Here is a 23,455-nt window from a genome sequence, read left to right as displayed (position 1 = left end):
TCTCAGTTCTGGCACCCAGATGGTTGTCTGGCTGTCCAAACAGCGGACTTTCTTACAGTCTTCAAATGCAGACTGAAGAACCATCAATTTGAAACCCACTTAAGTGAGCACTAATCTAAGTGCTCACCGTAACAGACTGTTTGCTCTTATACTGCATTTAACACTTTCTTTCTAGGTTTGAGCACTGACTAAATTTTATTGTGCACTTACTATGTTTTGTTCTTTCTATGCATCAGCACTAGCCCTTGTTCTGACAAGTATGTGAGCCCAGAGGGAAATTGGAGTGTAACCTATTTGTACGAGCTAAGATACGCACTCTGTCTTAACACTAAACACTTTTGTGAGTTGCTCTGGATAAGAGTGTCTGCTAAATGCTGTAAATGTAAATGTAAAACATTTGCTGAAATTGGTCATTTAGACAGTTTCCACTGAGAGCTGGAGTGGTGATGACATCACCCACTCTTGGGACTCTCGATTACAACATATGTAAGACAAGAATACATAATAAAGATGGAGAAGATTGAAGGCTATCAGTCTGAAATTTGACCGTATGAGTCCCAGTGTATCCAAGCCTGAACTTATGGATTTTGATGGCTACAGCTTGAAAATAAAAAAGTAGAGCAGTCAAAAAATAAAAAGTTCATAGAAATGAAAAATTAGGAGAATGATGTCACGGTTTGCGGACTGACTGAGGCGGACGCACGCGCTAAAACACAGAACCTTTAATTAAACAAAACAGAACAATACAAAACAGACTTAAAGAAAGGAAACCCAATAACTAAAAAACAAATAATGACTGAGGAAACCAAACGAGGGACAGCAGAGACAGACTGGATTTAGAAACGAAACAAAACGAAGACGTGAAAAACAATGACTGTTTAACAGCGGAGACAGAACGGCTCGAGAACGTAACAGAGGTAACAGGGACCGAAACAGGGAAGAACGAGTACGAAAACAATACAAATGAACGACAACAGGAAGTGAGGGAAGGGGACTTAAATACACGAACAGACGAGACACACCTGAAACAGATAATGAGAGTGACGAACAAGGAGGCGGAACAAAGGCGGAGACAGGAAACAACAACAAACATAGCCATGGGCTCGCTCTCAGCACATGGCCAGAAAAACAGACATGACGAGGGCGTGACAAATGAATATATATTTTTAAAAGCTGTGTGTAAGCACGCTATTCAAGATCAGGCTGGAAGCATCAGAGTTGTAATGGTGTCATTATTTAGAAAATTGTATATTGTATATGAGGAATACCAGTATAACAATTTGGTGGAATAATGAATATAGAAAAGATAAAGATGTTAAAACTTGGGAAGAACGACAGTGTGTGGTACTCACTAAAGCAGTAAACCACGAGAGCCTTCACCTTTACCACAGTTAAGGGATACAGCATGTATAATCTCCATAGACAATTTATGTTAACTGAATGGGGTGCTGTGGAGAAGGAGCAAATATGTATGCCCATTACCCATTACCAAATGTAGGCTAATGGAGTATAAAGACTCTCAACGTTGGGCTGTAGAGAAAAGGAACTGTGCACTTTTGAATTAATGAGTTCCTTTCATTTCCTTTGGGATAAGATGGAGTAGTGTTCGTAAATCAGGGTATTTATGTGGCTGAATGCAAAAACAATCCTTGGAGGAACGTTTCAACATCTGGTTTAAATACTTTACAGGAGAGTAGATGTTGTTACTGCAGCAAAGGAGACCAAATTCTGCATTAATAGCCTTCATTAGTAGAAAAGATTAATAAACAGGTGTATGACCATTTATAACCATGCCTTTTAGGGGTTAAAATAGCCACTCTCTGAGCTGGACACTGCTGAGCAGTAAAAGTTGGTGACAGGGAATGCCCTCACATGACTGTTGTGGATGGGATAATGTGAGCTGACTGAGGCGATAATCTTTCAGAGCATCACCCTGGACCTTCTGAAAGAGGACGCACCGTCAAGTGACATGGAAAGGATCAGAAGTGCTAGTCTGAGACATTTCATAGCTGACCTGGGGAGGACAGTAAAACAAGCTTATTTCTGTCCACAAGTCTCCAGAGCCTTAAAAGGCAAGCTCTCAATGACCCAGAACACTGAGCACATGCTTTGCATTCAGGTGTTTTTTTACTCATTAACATGTACACAAATGGGATTTTGATGCATTTGTACACTTCAACATATTTTCAAATCCTGAGGTGGGTAGAGTAGCCCAGATCTGTACTTAGAAAGCATTACATGGGTACGTCCACAAAAAAAACAAAAACAAAAAAAAACAATTTGAGCAGCTTATTTATTTAATTTCATTTAATTGAACATTTTAAATTTGTGTTGATTGAACACCTAATCGTCAGGATAATATTATATTGTTTCATTTTTTAAGGTAATGTATTTTTTACAGAACAAAACTGGACTTTAAACCACTGCTGTAGCTTTAAAGTTACATTTACACTGTTTGTACCATTAGTGACCAATAATATACCTCTACCGTACCTTTGATCTGAGAGTGAACCTAAGATTTTGAATCCCCTGTTTCTAGCTGGAAGTTTTTTTGTAACTCTCTCACAGAGTTTAACAGAAAATGGTGAACTGTGACCCACCTCGTCATGACTGTCAAACTTCTTGCTTCATTTCTGTGTTTTCTGTGTTCCCTTGTGTACCATGTGCTCCTTTAACATGTGTTTGTTTTGGTTCCTGTCTCTGCCTAAGCTCCCCCACCTTGTAATCAGTGTTCCCACCTGTGCCTCCTTTGTGATCCTGCCCTCTCATTATCCTTTCCAGGTCTTCCTTTTCTGTTTTCCTGCTTATATACCCCTAGGTTTCAGTGTTCCTTAGCCTGGTGTGTGTGTGTGTGTGTGTGTGTGTGTGTGTGTGTGTGTGTGTGTGTGTGTGTGTGTGTATGTATGTATGTATGTATATATATATATATATATATATATATATATATATATATATATATATATATATGTAGATACATAAGATAACATTGTTATGGACATTTGATTTTTCTGAGCAAACATACAAACGAAAACACAAAAAAGCCACTGCGTCTGTGCGTGCCGCCATCTTGCCTAGACCCCACACCACTCATCATAAATGGGGACTGTGTGGAGAGTCCCTTCCTTCAGATTTCTGGGTATGCACATCTCTGAAGATCTCTCCTGGACCACCAACACCACAGCTGTAGTTAGGAAGGCACAGCAGAGACTTTATTTCCTGAGAATTCTCAGGAAAAACAACCTTCAGGAGAAGCTGCTGGTGTCTTACTACCACTGTGCCATCGAGAGTGTGCTAACCTACTGCATCTCAACATGGTACAGCAGCTGCTCAGTGGCAGAAAGGAGAGCTCTACAGAGAGTGATCAACACGGGCCAGAAGATCATCGGCTGTCCACTGCCCAGGCTGGAGGATCTGTTCAGCACCTGCTGCCTCAGCAGGGCAGCCAATATACTGAAAGACTCCTTCCACCCTGGGCACCATCTTTTCCAATAGTTGCCCTCAGGAAAACGCTTCAGGTCCATCACATCCAGGACAAACAGACTGAAAAACAGCTTTTACCCCAGTGATGTACGGGAACTGAACACACAAACCTCTTAAGCCACTCAGGGCCTGTGCAATACACAGCAAACACACGGACATTAATCTCTTCAACTACTCAGGGCTTGTGCAATAATTTGTTATTTATATTGTAAAAAAAACCCGGCAAAACGACAGAAAAAATGTTTCTACTGTTTTTTTTTAAAGCACTTTAAGGATCTATCTATCTATCTTTTTGACTGAAGTCTGCGTATTTGAGATGTAACTGATTGACATCTATTACATAGAAAATCAAAATTTTAAGAAAATAATAATATTTCCACCAATAATATTTTTCACCTTCCCACTCCCACCACCTGCATCTGCCCAATACCATGATTCACTGGAAAATTCATCACATGATGAAGTAGGGTGGGCTGTATTAGGAGGTCAGAAAATCATTAGGAATCAGAAATCACAGCTGCTGCCTAGAATCTACATGCAGAGAGACACTTTCTAGTTGTTGGCCACTCTGAATTTCTTTTTCTTCATGTATCAAGTCAATATGTACAACTCACGGTAAAGAAGCTTACGTAACAGCACAGTAATTTCAGATGATGTTGACAGGCTGATGAAACACTTTCTAGATGAGTGTCTTACTCCCTAAGGCCTAGAGATGTCAAGAAACTTAAGGCAAAAATGCATAAACAGAAATGGCTATTGCAGTTGGAATATGAATATAAAGTGTTCCATGTGTATGCTGTTGAAAAATGAATGAGTGTCAGGACAGCAGACAGCATTCTGTGATTACATCAGGCTGACATCCATGATGTATTGTAGCTATTCATTATATATATTTCTTTTTGAGTTACATCTCAATAGTGCTACTTAAAATAATAATAAAAAATATTTATTAGAAACCTTGATTCTTATTACAATATTTTTAACATTGAGACCTGTGACTAGAAAACCACTTAATAACCTTGTTTGCATATCGTTTTGGTGTTTTTTTTTCATTGCCAGAATACGTATCATGTGAAATTAGCAGTCAATGGCATGGCTATGCATTTTCATTGTGGAAACGCAGCTTTCAAATGTAAATTCAGACAACTAGGTTTTCTTTCATCACAGGCCTCAGGGGACTGCTTTTGGGTGGTAGGTGAACTTACACACAACTGTGGGATATAAAGGGGTTTAACTGATGAGCCACCTTGGATTATAGAATCTCAGAAAAAAATCTATGATACAGTTACATTGTTGTAACTTTAAAGGTACAGCAGTGGTGTTAAATTCCTGTTCGGTTCCCTAAAGGTACATTACATTCTCTTCTCCAGAAGGAGAGTTGAATTTTTGTAAGATTTCATTATAGAACTGTTTAAAATAAAAAAACATAATTTAAGACCTGGAGATGAAATGGGGTGTTTAAAATCAAGACAAATTAAAAATCTACAAATATTGTAGCACATGTTACAATTCTCTAACTAAAGGTACTGAAAACTGTCCACAATTAAGAGACTATTATTCTGACAGTGTAGAAACAAGAAGAGATGGAACTCTGGCCTATGTACTGCAACAGAGAGCAGTGTAGGGCTTTGAAGCAAATATACAACATAAGTAAAATTCAATGTGACTAGTAAAACATTGTGAAAAGTGTAGCTATCTGAGATGAAAATATATTTGTCTGGTCTATATAATGTGTGCCTGTCATAGTGTACCCACATGTCACACACTGGTTTTATGACCTGGGTTAAGAAGACCTAGGTCACATTTTTTAATAACAAATTTCACTGACTGCATACACTTGAGCCTTGAGGGACCTGCAATCAGAGACACATCCTATGTGCCACTAAACATTTCTGGTCTTTTCTCATTTGTCCCAAACTACAATCATTCACTTACCCACACTTCCATTCTTCTCTTGCTTATCTAACTTAAATGCATCGGCTGATGTTAGTCAGAGCTTCCGCCGCTACAAGAGGAAAACAATGGGCATAGCTCTTTCCTGAAGGTTTCGGCAAACACCCAAATCAGAAACCTCCATCCAGATTAAATGGAAAAGGAAGCCAGCAGGTTCACCAAATGCCAAAACAACAAAAAAATGTGAATGAAAACACTTAATTATTATTATTTTTTTAATATTTCATGATTTTATTCTCAGCTATACAAAGTGTCACATCTCAACAGCATGACTAGTGCAACCATTCACTTAACCCATATGCTAAAGAACATTTGATAGGAGACCAGAAAAATGGAGCTTGCCTGGAACCATAGTGCGAAACATAATAATTCATGTCGGTATTAATGATGTGTGGATTCATACTGAAATATCGATACCTTGGATACCAGATCTTTCTGCTCTAAAATCGATTCTCAGATAAAAATAATCAATACTTTTGATACTTCAGTCATTTGAGGTAATGTGTATCATTAACAGGAACACAGAGGAAAGTAACTAAACTATTGAGAACTTGTTTAAATGATACGTGGTTGGTGAGAACTAGTTTTTCTTCCTCCTGGGTAAGTGCGTAACGTGTAAGTGCAGCGACACACTGCTCAGTCAGTCACTCAGCCTGTAGACACGCACACAATGGCAGAGCGTAAATGGAGTCGTGTGGAGCTATTTCAGCTCTGTCTCTCTTCAGTCGCTGGTGGAATCCTTCGGTGCTTCAGGCAGGCACTATCCAGGTACAGAGGGAGAAAATTGGCAGTTTTAAGCGGCGCCAAACATTGTTGTTGTTGGAGTTGTTCAAAAAATAAATATGGTTATGAAAAAAGTAACAAAATAAATACATGCTTCAACAAACAGCTGCATGAATTCAGCTTGGAGTAATAATGTTTATCACAGAGATAATATCAGAGAAAACAAGCCTAGATTTATTCACTTAAGGTTTTGTAAAGTATTGATCATTTAAAGTGAATTACATAGACTAGGTGTCATTAAATTAAAGCTCAGCTATATTGTAAAAAAGGCTGCTACATAGATTTATGTAAATAAATAAATTAATTACTCTCATGTCTTGTGTGTCTACATTCTTCCAAGCTATGATTTGAAATAGTCTACTTTTTTAGACTTACCAGACACATTAAGTGTATTTGCACAAAGTATCAGTATTGGATTGGTATCGGATCGGAAAGGAAATCAGTGGTATCGGACATCACTAGATGATATGCTAATTGCAGTTGAACAATATAAACTTTACAACAGGGCATTAGACTCCTGTATAACGTTTATGACTATCATGCATGCAACCCAACTTTGAAAAAAAAAACCCCATAGTGCAAAACATCAAGGTTAACACATTTGGACAACGAGCTTGGGCTTCTTCCAGCCTTTGTTAAGGCACCTGTTCAAATATAAAGCTGCTTCAATCATCAGCTTCACCTTCGCTTCACCGTCAGAGTCTGGTTTATAAAGCTAAAGTTTACCAGCTCTGGGTTTGAGGTCAGTAACAAGAGCACAGCAGACAACAATGACGGCTAATTACAGTTTTAAAAACGGCTTGTATATAACTGTTAGGGAAACACAGGAGGATCTGAGAGTTTGTTAACGTTAATATTAGCTGTGTTCTGGTTGTGAGAAAGCATTTTAAACATGCAGCAAGTTAACATTAGTCTCAGGCTGTGTCCCATATATATATGGTGTATACACACACAAACACACACATGAAACTTTCTTATGACATACAATAACATTTGAATCCTAAGAATCTTTGGAGTATATCAGTGTGAGGATTTACTTACTTCTGGGTCCCCTTCATTCACAGCATCTACAAAAACAAAGATGAGAGTATAAGAGGAAGCAGGATAATATAAGCTAAAATACTGAACAATGAGATAAGACTCGTGTCTCAAATCATTTTAGTGCCTCATTTCAACACTCAGGTGGTTGAAATGTGGATGGCCTTGCAGGAATTATTTCAATGTGTGTTTGAGTGCCCTAAGCTATTATTGTTCTACAGCTCTGCTGTGTTTCACCATTGTTTCACACACATTGAATAATCATTAGTGAGTCCTCAACCCATTAATCAGCAAAGGAAAATGGCCGGTGAGGGTTTGTTTTTGCAGGGGTAACAATGGCTGAGTGTACTGCATTGGCTGGGTGGAAAATTTTAGGTTCCGTGGCCAATTTTGAAAACAGGAAGTTGCCACCCCCTCCAAATCATGACAGGAAATGGACACCTGGTGCTTCAACTATGTGAACAAAAACAAGCTTAAATCAAAAATCCATGCACTTATGCTAAATCCCTGTGCTGTAGCACAGGAATAGAACTGAAATGGTTAGAAGATACCACTTAATTACAGATTTCAGATACATCAAAATGAATTGTACTTATAAAGTTTGTATAATCTACTTTAAAAATGTATGAAAATGCACAGTGCTACATGTGGGCTGGAGTGTTACTATTCCTAACAGGGTGAGTCAAAAGTCACAGGACATCCTTTTATTTCAGAAACGAATGGGAAATTGACATATCTGAATACCCCAGCAAGTAATGGGGGAGGGGCCAATCTTTTAGGCTGTGTCCAGAACATGGCCATCTTGAAAGCGGCCATATTGAACAAAGAGCAAGTTTTTCCAATGGGAAGCATTTAGGGTCTTTTTGAGCATGTAACAAGCCTATAACGAACAACAAAATTTCTGTGTTGATAACTTTTAAACCAAAAGATATTTTGTAAATCTGATTGCAGCAATTTAAATCAATTTCAGAGACAGTTCTAGTCTTTTCTGATGTGCTACATGACCACTTTCCCATTGGGAAAAACTTGCCCTTCATCATGCAATATTTTTTCAATACTGCCCTTCATCCAATATAAGTTTCAAGATGGCAACCATGTTCTGTACATAACCTAAAAGATAGGCCCATCCCCCATTACTCACTGGGTTATTCAGGTATGTCATCTGAAATAAAAGGGTGTCCTATGATGTTTGACTCACCCTGCAGAAGCACTAGTTGGAGTGTTGTTTGTCATCATGTTTCTGAAACTGGTTCAAAAGCTGCAGCAGTAGATACAAAAGTATGTGTTTGTAGGAACAACATTGACAAGTATTTTACTGCGCTTACCATGTGTACAATCCTGGATCTCACCGTTCACTGGTTCTTTATCTGTTATCATGGGGGCCACTGAGAACCAGACAGAAGCATGAGTGTAAGATATAAAATATGCATTTACATGCACACACATTATCATCATCCATATCATTATGACTGCACAATTGCTTCTGTCAGCATACACTACTGAAACATAAAATATTGTTTCTAGCATACTTCAAATGTAAAGTTAACAATATAATAGCATGGTATTTCCAGAAAGTTTAGATGGCACTAATCTTTTTCCAGACAATGGCCAAAATAGGTGCACTGCTTCTTTACAATGCCCAAGGTCATTACTGTTAGCTTGTCTCAAGTTAGCATTGTTAGCGATTCCAGTTGATAAAAATGCATTAGGTGTTATTTTACACTTCAAACCACCATGAAAACACATGCCTATATCGCAGTAGGACTGTACCATGTATGACAGATTTAATGAGACAGCCATCTTGGATTCTGAACTCAGGGTTAATGAGGCTCTCCTGACATTCAGAGCAGGAAATCCGATATGTGAGGGCATTCCAGGTTGAAATATCCTTGGAACTCGAGCTTGGAATCAAACCATAGTCTACAGTGTGGAGGGTAGCTGTGTTATCACAGCAAATTACCTTCTTCAGTGTCCATGGTCTGTTGGGGATGCATCTTAGTGTATTGCTGCTCTTCATTTTCTTCATCATCCTTGCTCACATCAGAGTCTACAAACCAATGCATATTTTCATCATTATCTTACTATTCATATACAAATATATATGATCAAGACACTCTGTCCTGCAGAGTACTGTCATGTAATTTAACTTTTATTTGCTAACAACTAAGACATTATATGTAAGCCAGCGCTCTCGGCATAACTGGGGTAAGTAGGCCTAGGGCTAATTTTGAATGTGTCTGTGTATTTTCTATGCAAAACAAGAATTAAAACCAATACAGATCAAAATAATGCATCTTTTCAGTGTCGTACCTGAGACAGACTCACGGTCACACCACACATTCTTGCCCATGAGTCCTGGGCTAGCTGTGAGGAAACAGGTTGGAATAGCAGTTTTAACAGAGATTTCTGAGGTTACACAATACATTAGGTCATTACTTTACTTAGTTACTCTCTACTCTTCATTTACTTCCACATAGCCCAAGCAATATTAACTAGCCAGAGGGGAAGGAAGTGGATGGATGGGACATACAAGGGTGTGTTCACATTTGGTTTTAGTAGTTTCATTACAAAAACCATGAATAATGCTGTGAACTCAAGTGTGAAACAAATTTCTGCTGCTAAACAAATTCGAAATAGGTAGAGTTGAAGTGCAAGCAAAAATAAATCAAAAGAAGTGAGAACCAATGTGTTCTCTGCATTACCATGTGGTAAAGATTGATTACTGAAGTTGTACTAACATAAGAATGTGATTCATCATCACTACATGGACTCTGAGTTAGTTCTAATTAATTCTCAAAAGACACATGTGCTTTTAATACAAAGTTTTTAACACTTGACATAAACACAAATGACCAAACATAAAAAAAATTGCATTAAGACCATGCAGTAACATGGTTTCTCACAGCTTTAAAATAAAGCATGACAAATATACAGATAAATTAAGACTTAATGTCCACAAGCTCACTGTTGACTGCAGCGTTTTCCTCAAAATCAGTAAGGCTCATCCTCATTGGGTCACTGGATTTAGGACGTGCCGGCTTTCTGAGAAAGCAACATTACATGAAATTATTAAGAAAGAATTCTTCATTACCTCAGTGATATCTGTTTTACATAAATGGGAAAAACAACTGGGCAAGAGATAACAATACCTACAGAGACAACTCCACAGCCTTTTTTTTTTCTGTGGGATTAGTACATTCTTCAGGAAAAGAATAAGTATAGTGACGATGAGCACCAAGATCACAATGCAGATCACAGCGATTACTGCTTTTTTCCAGCCCGCTAAGTGAACTGTGGAAAATAAAAATAAAAATTAGACACCATGTACAGTGGGGCAAAAAAGTATTGAGTCAGCCACTGATTGTGCAACTAGATTCTCCTACTTAGAAAGATGAGAGAGGTCTGTAATTTTTATCATAGGTACACTTCAACTATGAGAGACAAAAAAAAAAAAAAATAAATCCAGGAAATCCCATTGTAGGATTTTTAAATATTTTTTTAAAATTACAGACCTCTCTGTACAGACCTCAGGAATAATCCCTGCTAACGCCAGACCAAATTCTGAATTGGATACCCCCAGAGGTGAAACAGATATGTCTCCTAGAAAACAAAGCTGGGGAGAGACTGGTAATGTTTTTCCCAACCACACATCAAGAACTTGCTCCCAAAAGGGAAAAACTAAAAGGCATTCCCATCTTGTATTTAAGATTGCACCTGCCTTACACTTCCAGCATTGGTAATTATCAATTAGTCCCATTTATTGGGGTTATAGTTGTATCATAAAATCTATGGGATGTTATGATCTAAGTGAGTGAAGTCTGACCTGCAATAGTGACATGTTCACTCTTCTTTGTCTCATTAGCATCATTGCTAGCCTCACAGTAGTAGGTTCCTTTTTGATCTCGCTCAATGGATGTGAAGACATGAGCACTTTTCCTGCTGCTGTTGGGTTTGATGACGAGAGGATTCGTGATCCCACTGTGGTACCACTTGAAGGTCACAGGCATTGTGCCCACCTGGACACTACAGTTTAAAGCAACTTCGGTCCCCTCTGGAACTGTGTAATGGTATGATGATGATGATGATGATGATGAGCCCTTATAGTTGACATTTAGCACTGGCTTGGAAACAGGCTCTGATAATTGTAAACAAAATAAACAAGCACATAATGATTATTGGACATTATTTCTATATGTCTGCATTATAATACAATACATATTTATATAGTTAAACATATCATATAGCATGTATTAACAGGTGGAAATCCACACCTGACTTGTTTTCTGTTTGTAACAAACACAAACATACAATATGGATCAGTTTCCCAGATAGGATTAACCATAGATCAGGACTACACACCATTCTGAAATATTTTCCATTCATTACTAGCTTTAATCCTTATGTGCAGCCAAGTCAGTATCATATAATATTTAATTTTACACTGAACATTCACTGGGTTAGGAACACCTACCTTGCATCTACACTCCACTGACCACACAGGAGCACCTTGTAGTTCTACAATTACAGACCGTATTCCACCTGATTCTCTGCATAATTTTTTTTTTTAATCCCAATTTCACCCTGCTCTTCAATGGTCAGGATTTGGGTGTTAAATCATTCTTAGTGCTGCAGTGACACTGACGTGGTGGTGGTGTGTTAGTGTGTGTTGTGCTGGTGTAGAGTGGATCAGACACAGCAGTGCTGCTGGAGTTTTTAAACCCCTCAGTGTCTGGACTGAGAACAGTCCACCGACCAAAAACATCCAGCCGACAGCGTCCTGTGTCACTGATGAAGGACTAGAGGAAGAGCGACACACAAAGTGCAGCGACAGATGAGCTACTGTCTCTGACTTTACATCTACAAGGTGGACTAACGAGGGAGGAGTGTCTTATAGAGTGTGTAGCAAAGCACTATAATATGGTTTAATAGAGTACTGGCTTGTGTACTATTCACCACGTGTATCAAGGTGCACTGCACATTAGGACGAGTGTGGTTTGGCTGTAAAGATGCCCTGCGGACATGAGTTGTAGTTCGGTGGATGGAATGATAAATTGACTAAATAAAGTTCATGTTATAGACTAATAACGGCATCCTCCTAATTTAAGAGTAGACACGATGTTTAGAAACTTTAGCAACACTGCTGAGTTTAATTCACTCATATTAGCACAACACACCCTAACTCACCGACATCAGTCAGTGTCGCTGCAGCACTGAGAATGACCCACCACTCAAATCATACAGGCTTTGTGGGAGTCTTGTGGGGAATCCTGACCCCAACTAGACGCCCCTAATCCTGCCATCGTTCAGTGTAAATGATATCATATTGTGCAGACTTTGAAAGAGAAGATTCCACTTTGCATAAATGAAAATAAAACAGAAAAGACTCTGTTTAATACAAACATTAATATATTAAATTCAACTGAACAAAATAGTGCTCTAAGGAAAATCTATACACAGTTTGCTTTGCTTGTTTTCACAGATTTTCACAGTGATTTACTCAATTTCAAAATCAACAAAACTTCATTACACCATTTGCTGTCATATTCTCTCACCTATAACAATAGCACTGAGAGCTTGGCTGAGTTTGGTGTAGTTTATTCCTTGGTTCTCAGCCTGGCAGGTGAAGCTGTGGATCTCTTCTTTATGAGTGATGGAGGAGATATTGAATAGGGCACTGCGCAGTGGCCCAGTCACCTTCATAGTTCTGATTAGCCTCTTGTACTTCAGTAAGGCATAGCTAATGGGTAAAGTTCCCAGTTCACTCTCACATTTAATCTGAAATGACTGGTTTACTATCACTTTTCCAACCGTATGTATTACTGGAGTTGAGACAGGTGCTAAAAGTCAGAAGAGACAATGACAATTGAAAGATGGTAAATAAGACACAAGGAAATGTATTGTAAAGAAGCGTAATCAATAGAATATTGTGATGGGATCTAGTGATTACTTACTTTTAACATTGATAGTCAACACTTTGCTCGTTTTATTGATGCCATTAGCCTTAGCTACACAGGTGTAATTGCCATTCGAGGCTTGGTTCGCCTCAAATTTGTACATTTTTATAAGTTGCTGGTTTTTATACAAGGTGTATTTCACGTCAGTGTGGTTGATCCTTTTTTCAAAATGTATGGCACTCCTACAGCTCAGAGATAATTGCTGCCCCTTAAAAACCTCCTCTGGAGTCATGCTCAGAACAGGCGTCGAAAACAACTCTAAAGTACAAAAGAGAAATTAGGAAGTGAATGCAAATGAACAAGATGCATTTATTCAGTCATGTGCAAAAGGTAAAACTGATGCATTTGTACTTATCTGGATCCTCATTTAGTATAAGAAGTATAACATTATTTAAACCTCAAATATAATTTACATTTTTTATTTAAAATTATATATAAAATAATCCTGCTCTTACCACAAGTGTTATTTTTATTTTTTTTTGCAATTGAGTGACGATAGGGTTGTAATTTTTTCACCCTGTACAGTGCATAATAGCATCAAAATGGAGGTTTAATCTTGGATCCAGATTCCCGAATTAAATGGCCAGCTGGTATGCCACTGTTAAATGAACCTGACTGGCCATTGTAAAATCCTAGCGTCTGGATGACCTCTGATCTAGTCACCAAATTGAGAAATTAGGGTTTGTCATTGTAAGGATCTGCATTAGCACCCATGGGTACTTACACCTTAAGGCACCATTAAGGCTGAAAGACATATGATATGATCAACATATGCTGCCTTCTAGCGAAAGTCATTTTTAGGGATTCCCATTCTGATTTTAACACACAGGGATGAGCCCCAAACATACATCATTATGCTAATGTAAAAAAACAACAACAAAACAAACAAAATACAGTCATGTTTTAAAATGGCAGTGGTGTTGGCTGGACTCGTGAGACAGATGTGGAATGCAGGTGCATACACGCTTATTGAAAAGCCATGTACTTCCAGGAAAAAGACATTGTTGTGATGGCTTTTTATTAAAATATAATAATAATTAAAACATAGACTTAGGGACTGCCCACAAAACACCATTCCACTGTCATCTGTTATTAGCTCTGGCTCAGAGAGGTTTTCGCATAGTTTTTAAATACAGATTGTGATCCATTTCTCTCTTATATGTGTTTATGTTTTGATGCCACAGATTTGCCAATTTTTTACCTTATAATTAGTCATCACTAATTCCACTCTGTTAGCAATTAAGAACATTTCCCTTATCAAACCTGATGCCACCCACACTGGGAAGTTCAGGAAAAGTACTTGCTTCCTCCAAGACACATTACCTCAACCACACTGTGTCACACTGCCACAAAGGGAATTCTAAAGCTGGTCTATGAAAAACATTGGAAAACACAATTTTTTGTACTTTTGTCATTTTAATAAATGTTCAATTTTATTGTGTTTTCTAACTTTTTGGAAATTGGGTTGTAACAGAATGGTAAACATGCTCCTGTGCTAAATCTTTTGAAACAAATTACAGGTGTCAAAGAGCATATATTTATACTAATAATAATATATATTTTATAAAAGAAATAATTATGAGAAAAATTAAGTATGTTTTTGTATTTTCACCTTTTTTTACAGGTCTAATAGAATTTACTAAGTAATGTTTTTTGAATTTATTAGTATTTCTGTTCATAAATCCAAGGTTTGTACTTCTACGGTTAAACTGAAATGGTAACACTTTTGAACATGTGTGTTATGTGATTAGATACAGAAAGACATTAGGCATTACAAAGATAAACATGGGCATGAATTATGAGATAATTACTTACCCGTTACATTCAGTCTGCTTGTGACTCTCTTCTGCACTTTGCCCTTTTCTGCTTTACACACATATTCTCCAGAGTCCTCAAGCTTGGACTGGAATCTGTACCTGAACGTATTGTTGGCGCTCCACAATGTTTTTGGTTTTTTGGTCAGGAAGATTTCCAGGTCACCAGAAGAACTGATGAAACCAGCCACATTACATTCAATGAACACCTCATCGCCCTCCACCACATCCCCATCAGGCTTAATGCTCATTGAAAGATGAATACTGATTTCTGGACAAAAAAAATCATAATGAATTTCAACATATATCTCCCTCTATTTTACTTTAATCTCTTATTCTCTTCCTGATTCAATTATAGATTGGCTTCTGTCATACACTTTATCAAAAAGTATTTGGACACACATTTTTAATAATTAATTCTACTTATTTTGTGCACCCATTACTGACTTCCATGTACAGAAGTGATAGCACAGCTTGTATAATCTCCAGAAAAAAAGCATGAAAAGGCATGTCCTGGGACAGATACACATGGGATAAAGGTCACTATTCTTAATGGATCAGACAAGTTGTGAAGGCTTTACCTCTCACAGTGACTTTCACAGTGTTGCTGATGTTGGAGAAGTTCCCGGCGTCAAGTGCCACATGCTTGTATTTACAGTGCAGGAGGTTTTCTCCCAGTTTCTTCGCATCTATTGTAGTGTCAGCTGAACTGCTGCTTGAAGGAATGGATGAGTGCTCCTGATTGTTGTTGTAGAAAAAGAAGTACAGGCTACCGGACTCGTCTGGAGCGCTGCATGTGGCTCTAATCTCTTCTCCCTCATACACCGTGTGAGACTGTACAGTCAGTTTTGGAGTCTGTACACCTGAAAATGTAGATATTCAATGTGATACAGCCTTTAAACTTGTGGTTCAATCCAAAAATGCTCAGAATCAATCAATCAATCAATCAATCAATAATTAATAAGCTTAAAGACTTTGTAACAATATGTAAAATCTAGGCTGTTTTTAATTTAGTCAAGAAAATGGCTGCCTAAATATAACATAAACATTACGTTGGGACAAGAGATTATTTAAATTGTCGATGAATAGATTTAATATGAATAAATTTAATATGATTTAAAGACTTTTTAAAAAGACAAGTGATGTTTAATATGCAACAATTCATTATTACATATCATTATTATAAAATGATAAAAGAGAGTGAGAATGTTTGAATTATGAATTTCACTTATATGTTACACTTAATTATTAGTATACAGTGTAAAAATTGCCAGCCTTAAATAATCAGTCGTGCCTCACATTATGTTGTACTGTTAAACCAGACTGAAATAAGAACAACAATACACAGTATAACCACACAAATGTAATAGCATGACATTTCTTTGAGCTTTTGGCTATAATTTGTACCTATGACGGTCAGTTTCTGATGCTCGCTGCTCTTATCCTTGGTGTGGATGTGGACACGGCACTTGTAAGTGCCAGAGTTGAAGGCTCTGGCTGGAGTTAAGCTGTACTCCACCACTGGTTCGCTGCTGTTCTTGGAGTAGATCATAGTATTGTACTTGAGGAAGCTGAAGCTGTGGATGAGCTGAGAGGAGCTTTGACTGACCTCAGCCTCACAACGTAGACTCACATTGGTGCCGCGCTGCACTGTGCTGTGTGGTAGGATGGTTAGGTTTACCTGGTCAATGGTGAAAGCTGGACGCAGAATGTGATTAGTCAGACATGATTCAGGGCCATCAAAACCAGCACAACCAGACATGCTAGCAGCTTTTTCTAGAGAAAGAATGATATATATGCTTCACAACTTGCTAACCACATTAGAGCTGGGAGGCAACAGTGTGCTGCTGTTGAAACAATGCAGTTGCTTTAGATGGCCAAGTGCTATCTAGTGCTATTACATTTCCTGCACTGACACTTACCCTATGATCACAAGGTTAGGAAAATCTACCTCAACACTCATTGTCCATTTTATCAGCTCCACTGAACATACAGGAGTATTTTTCTCTTTTCTTTTTCTGCTTTCATACTGTTGACTCCTTTTTCATTGCTAATGTTTTAATTAAATCTAAAGTTACAACTTGTTCACCTTTCTCTTCATCTTTAACTAAAGCCTGTCACTCTTTACCAGTCCCTCATCTCACAAGTCTTATTAAGCAATCACTGCGTACTGGTCTGGTTCCATCCATCTACAAAATTGCTGCAGCCACTCCTATACTAAAAAAAATTGGCTTGGATCCTCTGGCTCTAGTTAACTTCCGGCCCATCTTTATCCTTCCTTTTCTGGCCAAAGTCCTTGAACGTACTGTTGCTAGTCAACTTCAAAACTATCTTGAAACTAACAATCTCTTCAAACCATTCCAAACAGCCTTAATAAAATATTGAATGATCTTTTAGCTGTGGATTCTGGTTCTCTCTGCATCCTATTACTATTAGATCTGAGTGCAGCTTTTTGAAACAGTAAGCCAACCCATTCTTCTATCCAGGCAGTAGGAGCTGGGCGTTGATGGTTCCGCCCTGGATTGGTTCACATCCTATCTAACTGACAGAAAACAGTTCATTACCCTTTCTGTTCATACACCACCAACATCATCTTACACTTCTCCTGTTACTCAAGGTGTACCTCCAGGATCAGTCCTTGGGCGCCTTTCTTTTCATTGTATACATGCTTCCACTTGGACATATCTTGGACATCCAGATTTATTTTAGTACTAAATCCATTAATAACCCACCTCTTGAACAGTTAGAAACCTATCTATCAGAAATCAAGAAATGTATGAATCACAATTTTCTCATGTTAAATAGCAACAAGACTGTCTCTCTCTATTGATAATTCAAGTGTATCTCCTTCTTCCCTGGTTCATAATCTGGGTGTCATTTTCGACTCAACTCTTTCACTTGGTGCCCACATCAGTTCAATAATCAAAATGTCATATTTTCATCTGCGTAATATCGCCAAAATCAGGCCATCTCTCTCTCAGTCTGCTGCTGAAATCCTTATTCATGCCTTCACCTCCACTCATTTAGACCACTGCAACTCTCTTCCCTTTGGCATCAGCTCTTCCTCTGCCCACAGACTCTAGATTGTTCAGAACTCTGCTGTCCACATTCTCACTCGCACTCGCTCTCACCAACACATCAACCCTGTTCTCCAACATCTTCACTGGCTTCCCATAAAGTACCGTATTCAATTCAAAATACTTCTTCTCACTTACAAAGCTCTAAATAACCTTGCTCCTTCACATCTGTCTGCTCTTCTCCATCCCTCACCCACTCACACTCTCAGGTCTTCCTCAGTCGAGCTGCTCACTGTCCCTCCTTCCAACCTTCACAGCTACGGAGATCGCTCTTTCTCTAGATCTGCTCCGCGACTCTGGAACTCTCTTCCCCCTTCAGTCCAACATTCTCCAACTCTCTCTATATTCAAACCAAACCTCAAAAACATATCTTTTTTCCCTTGTTTATAATACTCCTCAAACTTAATCTGTTCATGCTTGTTCTGTTGTTAATGTTTTGTATTCTGCATTTGCTTGTATGTTGCTTGTATTTTGTATGTGTTTGAATGTGTTCTATGTATTAACTATTGTAAGCATCTTGTAGTTCTTCAGTTACAAAGTGCTGGGTGAAATTGGGAATAAGGATGTTTGCAGAGAAACAGGTGGACTGTCTGTAATGGTAGAACTACAAGTGCTTCTCTATGGTCAATGGAGCTGATAAAATGAACAATGAGTGTAGATACAAATGTAGAGGTTCCTAAACCAGTGATCGTATAGTGTATTCTCCTCCATTATTTGTGGCATGCATGCAAAATCCCTACTCAGAATGGTTCTAAAGGCAGCACTCCCTTCCAGAAAAGAAGGAAAGTAATTGGTTACCAGCCAACAGGGGGATGAATGTAATTGGTTAACACACATTGAGCTGAGATTTTAAATGACTGCAACAAAAACTAGTAAAGCCCCATTTAGACCCTTATGGTTTCCCTGCCTTTGAGGCAGCAATCGTGTGCTATTCAACTTTGTCTTAGCCACAGCCTCAGAAAAAAACATTTTTACAACATTCTTTAGCTCCTTTAGAGGCACCAGTCATAACTCAAATGTGCAGGAAAATAACTCTTTAGAATCTGCCTCAGAGGCACCAGAGCATTCTAATGATCTGCAGCTTACTGATAGGCAATTTATCTTATCCTCCATTCATTCATTCATACATTCATTCATTGTCTGTAACCCTTATCCAGTTCAGGGTCGCGGTGGGTCCAGAGTCTACCTGGAATCATTGGGCGCAAGGCAGGAATACACCCTGGAGGGGGCACCAGTCCTTCACAGGGCAACACACACACAAACACACACACACACTCCTCACAGACAGTCACCCGGAGGAAACCCACGCAGACACAGGGAGAACACACCACACTCCTCAAAGACAGTCACCCGGAGGAAACCCACGCAGACACAGGGAGAACACACCACACTCCTCACAGACAGTCACCCAGAGGAAACCCACGCAGACACAGGGAGAACACACCACACTCCTCAAAGACAGTCACCCGGCGTGGGAACTGAACCCACAACCGCCAGGCCCCTGGAGCTGTGTGACTGCGACAGCACCTGCTGCGCCACCATGCCTCCCAAAACAAATTGTTTGGCGACTCAGTGTCCGTAGGTGTGAGTGTGTGTGTGAATGTGTGAGGATGTGTCGCTCTGCAAAGGACTGGCTCCTATTCAGGGTGTGTTCCTGCCTTGCGCCCAGTGATTCTGCGTAGGCTCCGGACTCACCACCGCCCTGAACTGGATAAGGGTTACAGAGAATGAATGAATGATTTGTTGTGTTGATTGGTGCTTGCTGTTACCTTCTGTGAGGAGGATGGGTTAGAAGTCACAAAATCTTAAAGTAATATGGATCATTTAAATTCTATCTTGAATTTACAGTTACAAACATTTTCAACCAATACTCTGTGTTTCTAAAAAAGATGAGCATATATATTGTTAAGATATCAATAGTACGAAAAGATTCTTCTGACTGCTTCTTGATTTGTTAATGAAAAACTGCCAATTTCTGGCAGTACAGAAAATAAATCCACCCTCTGTAATGAATCGTGTCATTTTAAAATTAATTTTCAAGAGTATCGCAAAACAATGGGCTTAATGACTTCTAAAGGTTAACAATAACACAGCTGGAGGCCTGCTGACAGTGTTGGGAGTCTACAGGAAAAGCACTCAGTGTCTGGGAGAGCCTGGATTTTTTAGCAGGAGCAGAGAGAAGGAAGGAAAACAGACAAAAACACACAAGAATACTATATTCCCCCCAGGAGAACACACTGTGGTGATACCCAGCTACCGAGTAACAGCACAGCTGGCAAATACAGCAGTGTCCAGTCACAGCAAAGAACCTAAGCCAGATGGGGGTTTTAATCCTCTGGTAAAACCACAAGCAAAAGACAGTTGTAGTCCCATTGGCTTGTGGGAAAGTTTTGCACATTCTGTTTCCTGACCTCATTAAAGTTACATTCAACACCCGGCTACAGTTCAAATGAAATCTTCCTGAAACTAAGAATCTCACAAAGATCAAAGCAACTTGATATCCACACTGTCTAAAAATACAACCAGTACAGCTCACAGCTCGCAGCAGAAAACCACAGTCAATGCTGAAGTAAAACAAGTAGTAACGTTTTTTCTGTAAGAACTAAAACAGGTTTGTCAAGAACCAAGAAGATAATGTAAAAAGACTGATCTTAATCAATAGCTTTGCTTTAATCTTGAAACGCACCAATATCATAAAATATCAGAATATTAAAATTACTTAAAATATTTCTGCATCCAACAGAAGAAACAACATTTGGGTTCTTAATAGACTTTTCAATGGGGGCAGTTACGCAAAATTGATACGTGAGAGAGAACAAACATCTGAAAGTTTTTTTAAAAAAAGAAAAAAGAAAAAGGAACTCCTATTGTAAAGGTTTCAGAATGAACTCGTACACTGTTCACATTATGTAATGATTCTTACATTCTATGAGTTCTAGTATGACCCAGAATTAATACGACAAACCCTCAGATCTCCAAAACGGAGACTTGACAGAAGGAAAATATCTTTGAAGGGAAATTAATAGAAAAAGATTGTCTCCCAAAATATTTTTCCCCAAAAACATTCAAACCAAATAAGTGTTCCATAAAATGAAGTATAAACAAACATGGAGCTACAAGGTTTTATTTCAACAGTGGTGATTAATTACCTCAACAGGTCTTTAGCTTTTAGCCTATGCATTCACAGCAATAACGGTATTTACGTCCTGTTTTACTGCTACAAATATCTGAAGTGTATTTGGAATAGTAGGAAAGTAAATTGTGAAGTGAAAATTGAATATACGACTTACACGACTGAGCCTCTGCATCTTGGCCTACGAGAGGAAAACAAAGAAAGAGACTATAATGAATATAACACCACATAAAGTTGAACATGCCCTTACAAGGTGCAGGAAAGAAAGTGGATTAAATTTGTAATTCTTACACAGCGTTAACAGGTTAATCAGGAGCAGAGAGAGCCAGGGAGGCCAGAGATCCATCGTCCTAGGTGAAGAATGAGGGTGTGGGTGTGTGTGCGCACGTGTGTCTGTGTGTATGAGTGTGTGTCTGTGTGCATGAGTGTGTGTCTGTGTGTATGAGTGTCTGTGAATGCTGTAAAAAAGAGTAAGCCCTTTTCTTTTGTTTGGTCTTGACCAGGAAGCCAATGTTGCTTCCTCAGGATGTGCACTTTGTGTTTACTTTTGCTCACACACTTAAGTAGACCTCTATAAAATGTAAAAAAAAAAATCATGCCAACATCTTTTAGTCATTTACTTTAACTTATCAAATGAACTTTTGTGACGTTAACTGGATTTAATGAGTTTTCAGCCGAAGCTTTTTAATTATTCCAATGAAAAGGAAATTAGGAGTGAAATGAACTTGAAATTGTGAGTCATGGCTATGGGTGGGGCTATGGTATGCTCAGAAAGAGCTCCAGCATGCACTGCTGGCCCAGCTTGTTCACTCTTTTGGGGTTAATTTTGGGGATTTATTTGCATTGTTGCGTGCTGTGAGGGTGGGAGTAATAAATATGATGCGTTCAGGTTGTTTATTGGTGTTTAGGCCAGCTACGTCTTTCTTTGTAGCAAGAACTGTGTTTTGTCCGAGGCCTCACCCTCAGGGTGAAACACTCCAGCTTTGGTGAGGTTCCGGTTGACCATATGCCCAAATACTGCCTGTCATTTGTTCTCATTATATTGTTATTCCTCATTTTATATTTTATTATTATTATTCTCTAGGTTTCTGTGATTTATTCTGTGTTTTTAATAAATCTGTGATTAATTATAAAAAATTCCACATTAAATGAATAATCAGAATACACAGATTCATATCTGCCATCGATGATGTCATAGTCTCCAACTGGCACTGAGTCTCACAGACACAACACACACACACACACACCAACCCTCACCTCCCTCACTGACATACACTCACCCACCCACCCTACACACAGCCAGTCTCTCTCTCTCTCTCTTTCTCTCTCTCTCTCACACACACACACACTTCCCAACCCCAAAAACACACACACTTCCCAACCCCAAAAACACACACACAGAGGCACAAACACGGTCAAAGACATACATACACCGATCAGCCATAACATTATTACCACCACTCTCTACATTCACCATCCATTCTCTGAGCTCCTCTGACCAGACTGTGGAACTGTCCATGATGATAAACTATGGTTCACTGGTTGCTCTGCACACTTTGTTGGCCCCCTTTCCCCTTTAAACACTCAGGACCCCCACAGAGCAGGTGTGATGTGGTGGTGGATCATTCTCAGCGCTGCAGTGACACTGACGTGGTGGTGGTGTGTTAGTGTGTGTTGTGCTGGTGTAGAGTGGATCGGACACAGCAGTGCTGCTGGAGTTTTTAAACCCCTCAGTGTCTGGACCGAGAACAGTCCACCGACCAAAAACATCCAGCCGACAGCGTCCTGTGTCACTGATGAAGGACTAGAGGATGAGCGACACAATATTGTTTTTGAGATAGCTGAAGCAAATTTTTTTATTATATGTTTTGAGTTGATTTGAGTGTGTATTGTCTTTTGTGATTAATTGTGTATTGTGGTTTTGTGATTGATAATGCAAGTCTCTGTCTTCTTCAACAAACAAGTCTGGGTGCCTCAATTTTTTAAGATTTTGAATTATTGAGCATGGTTTCCCTGGGGTAAAATTCCACAGGTGGTGTAGTCGGACTACCTTTATATTGGACCTTTGTTTGTCTTTTCTCTATTTAGGAAAATTGCAGCAGCCCTTCTGCCATACTAAATAGTTACCTCCTATTAGGCCTGCACCACATTAGCACAGTTGGACCCCGGAGCGAGTTGGAACTGAAAAAGTACCTGATTCCAGGGACCAGGACCAGATTTGGC

General features: G+C 38.9%; 1 protein-coding gene across 1 annotated transcript; it reads right to left on the bottom strand.

The window, feature by feature from the left end:
• Window positions 1-5,667: 5,667 nt before the first annotated feature.
• On the bottom strand, window positions 5,668-21,650 carry pecam1a (platelet and endothelial cell adhesion molecule 1a). Its single transcript, XM_066642417.1, is given in 16 exon segments — window positions 5,668-6,193; window positions 7,258-7,283; window positions 8,580-8,639; window positions 9,215-9,301; window positions 9,565-9,618; window positions 10,220-10,296; window positions 10,408-10,438; window positions 10,441-10,545; window positions 11,078-11,389; window positions 12,807-13,091; window positions 13,206-13,466; window positions 15,024-15,293; window positions 15,604-15,885; window positions 16,430-16,720; window positions 21,390-21,413; window positions 21,524-21,650. Coding segments are annotated over 16 exon segments (2,259 nt in total). The 5' UTR covers window positions 21,579-21,650; the 3' UTR covers window positions 5,668-6,154.
• Window positions 21,651-23,455: the final 1,805 nt, after the last annotated feature.

Source organism: Hoplias malabaricus, chromosome 13 (assembly GCF_029633855.1).
Source record: "Hoplias malabaricus isolate fHopMal1 chromosome 13, fHopMal1.hap1, whole genome shotgun sequence".
Classification (NCBI taxonomy): domain Eukaryota; kingdom Metazoa; phylum Chordata; class Actinopteri; order Characiformes; family Erythrinidae; genus Hoplias; species Hoplias malabaricus.
Note: the sequence above shows the minus strand (reverse complement) of the source record. Positions and strands in the feature narration are given on the sequence as shown.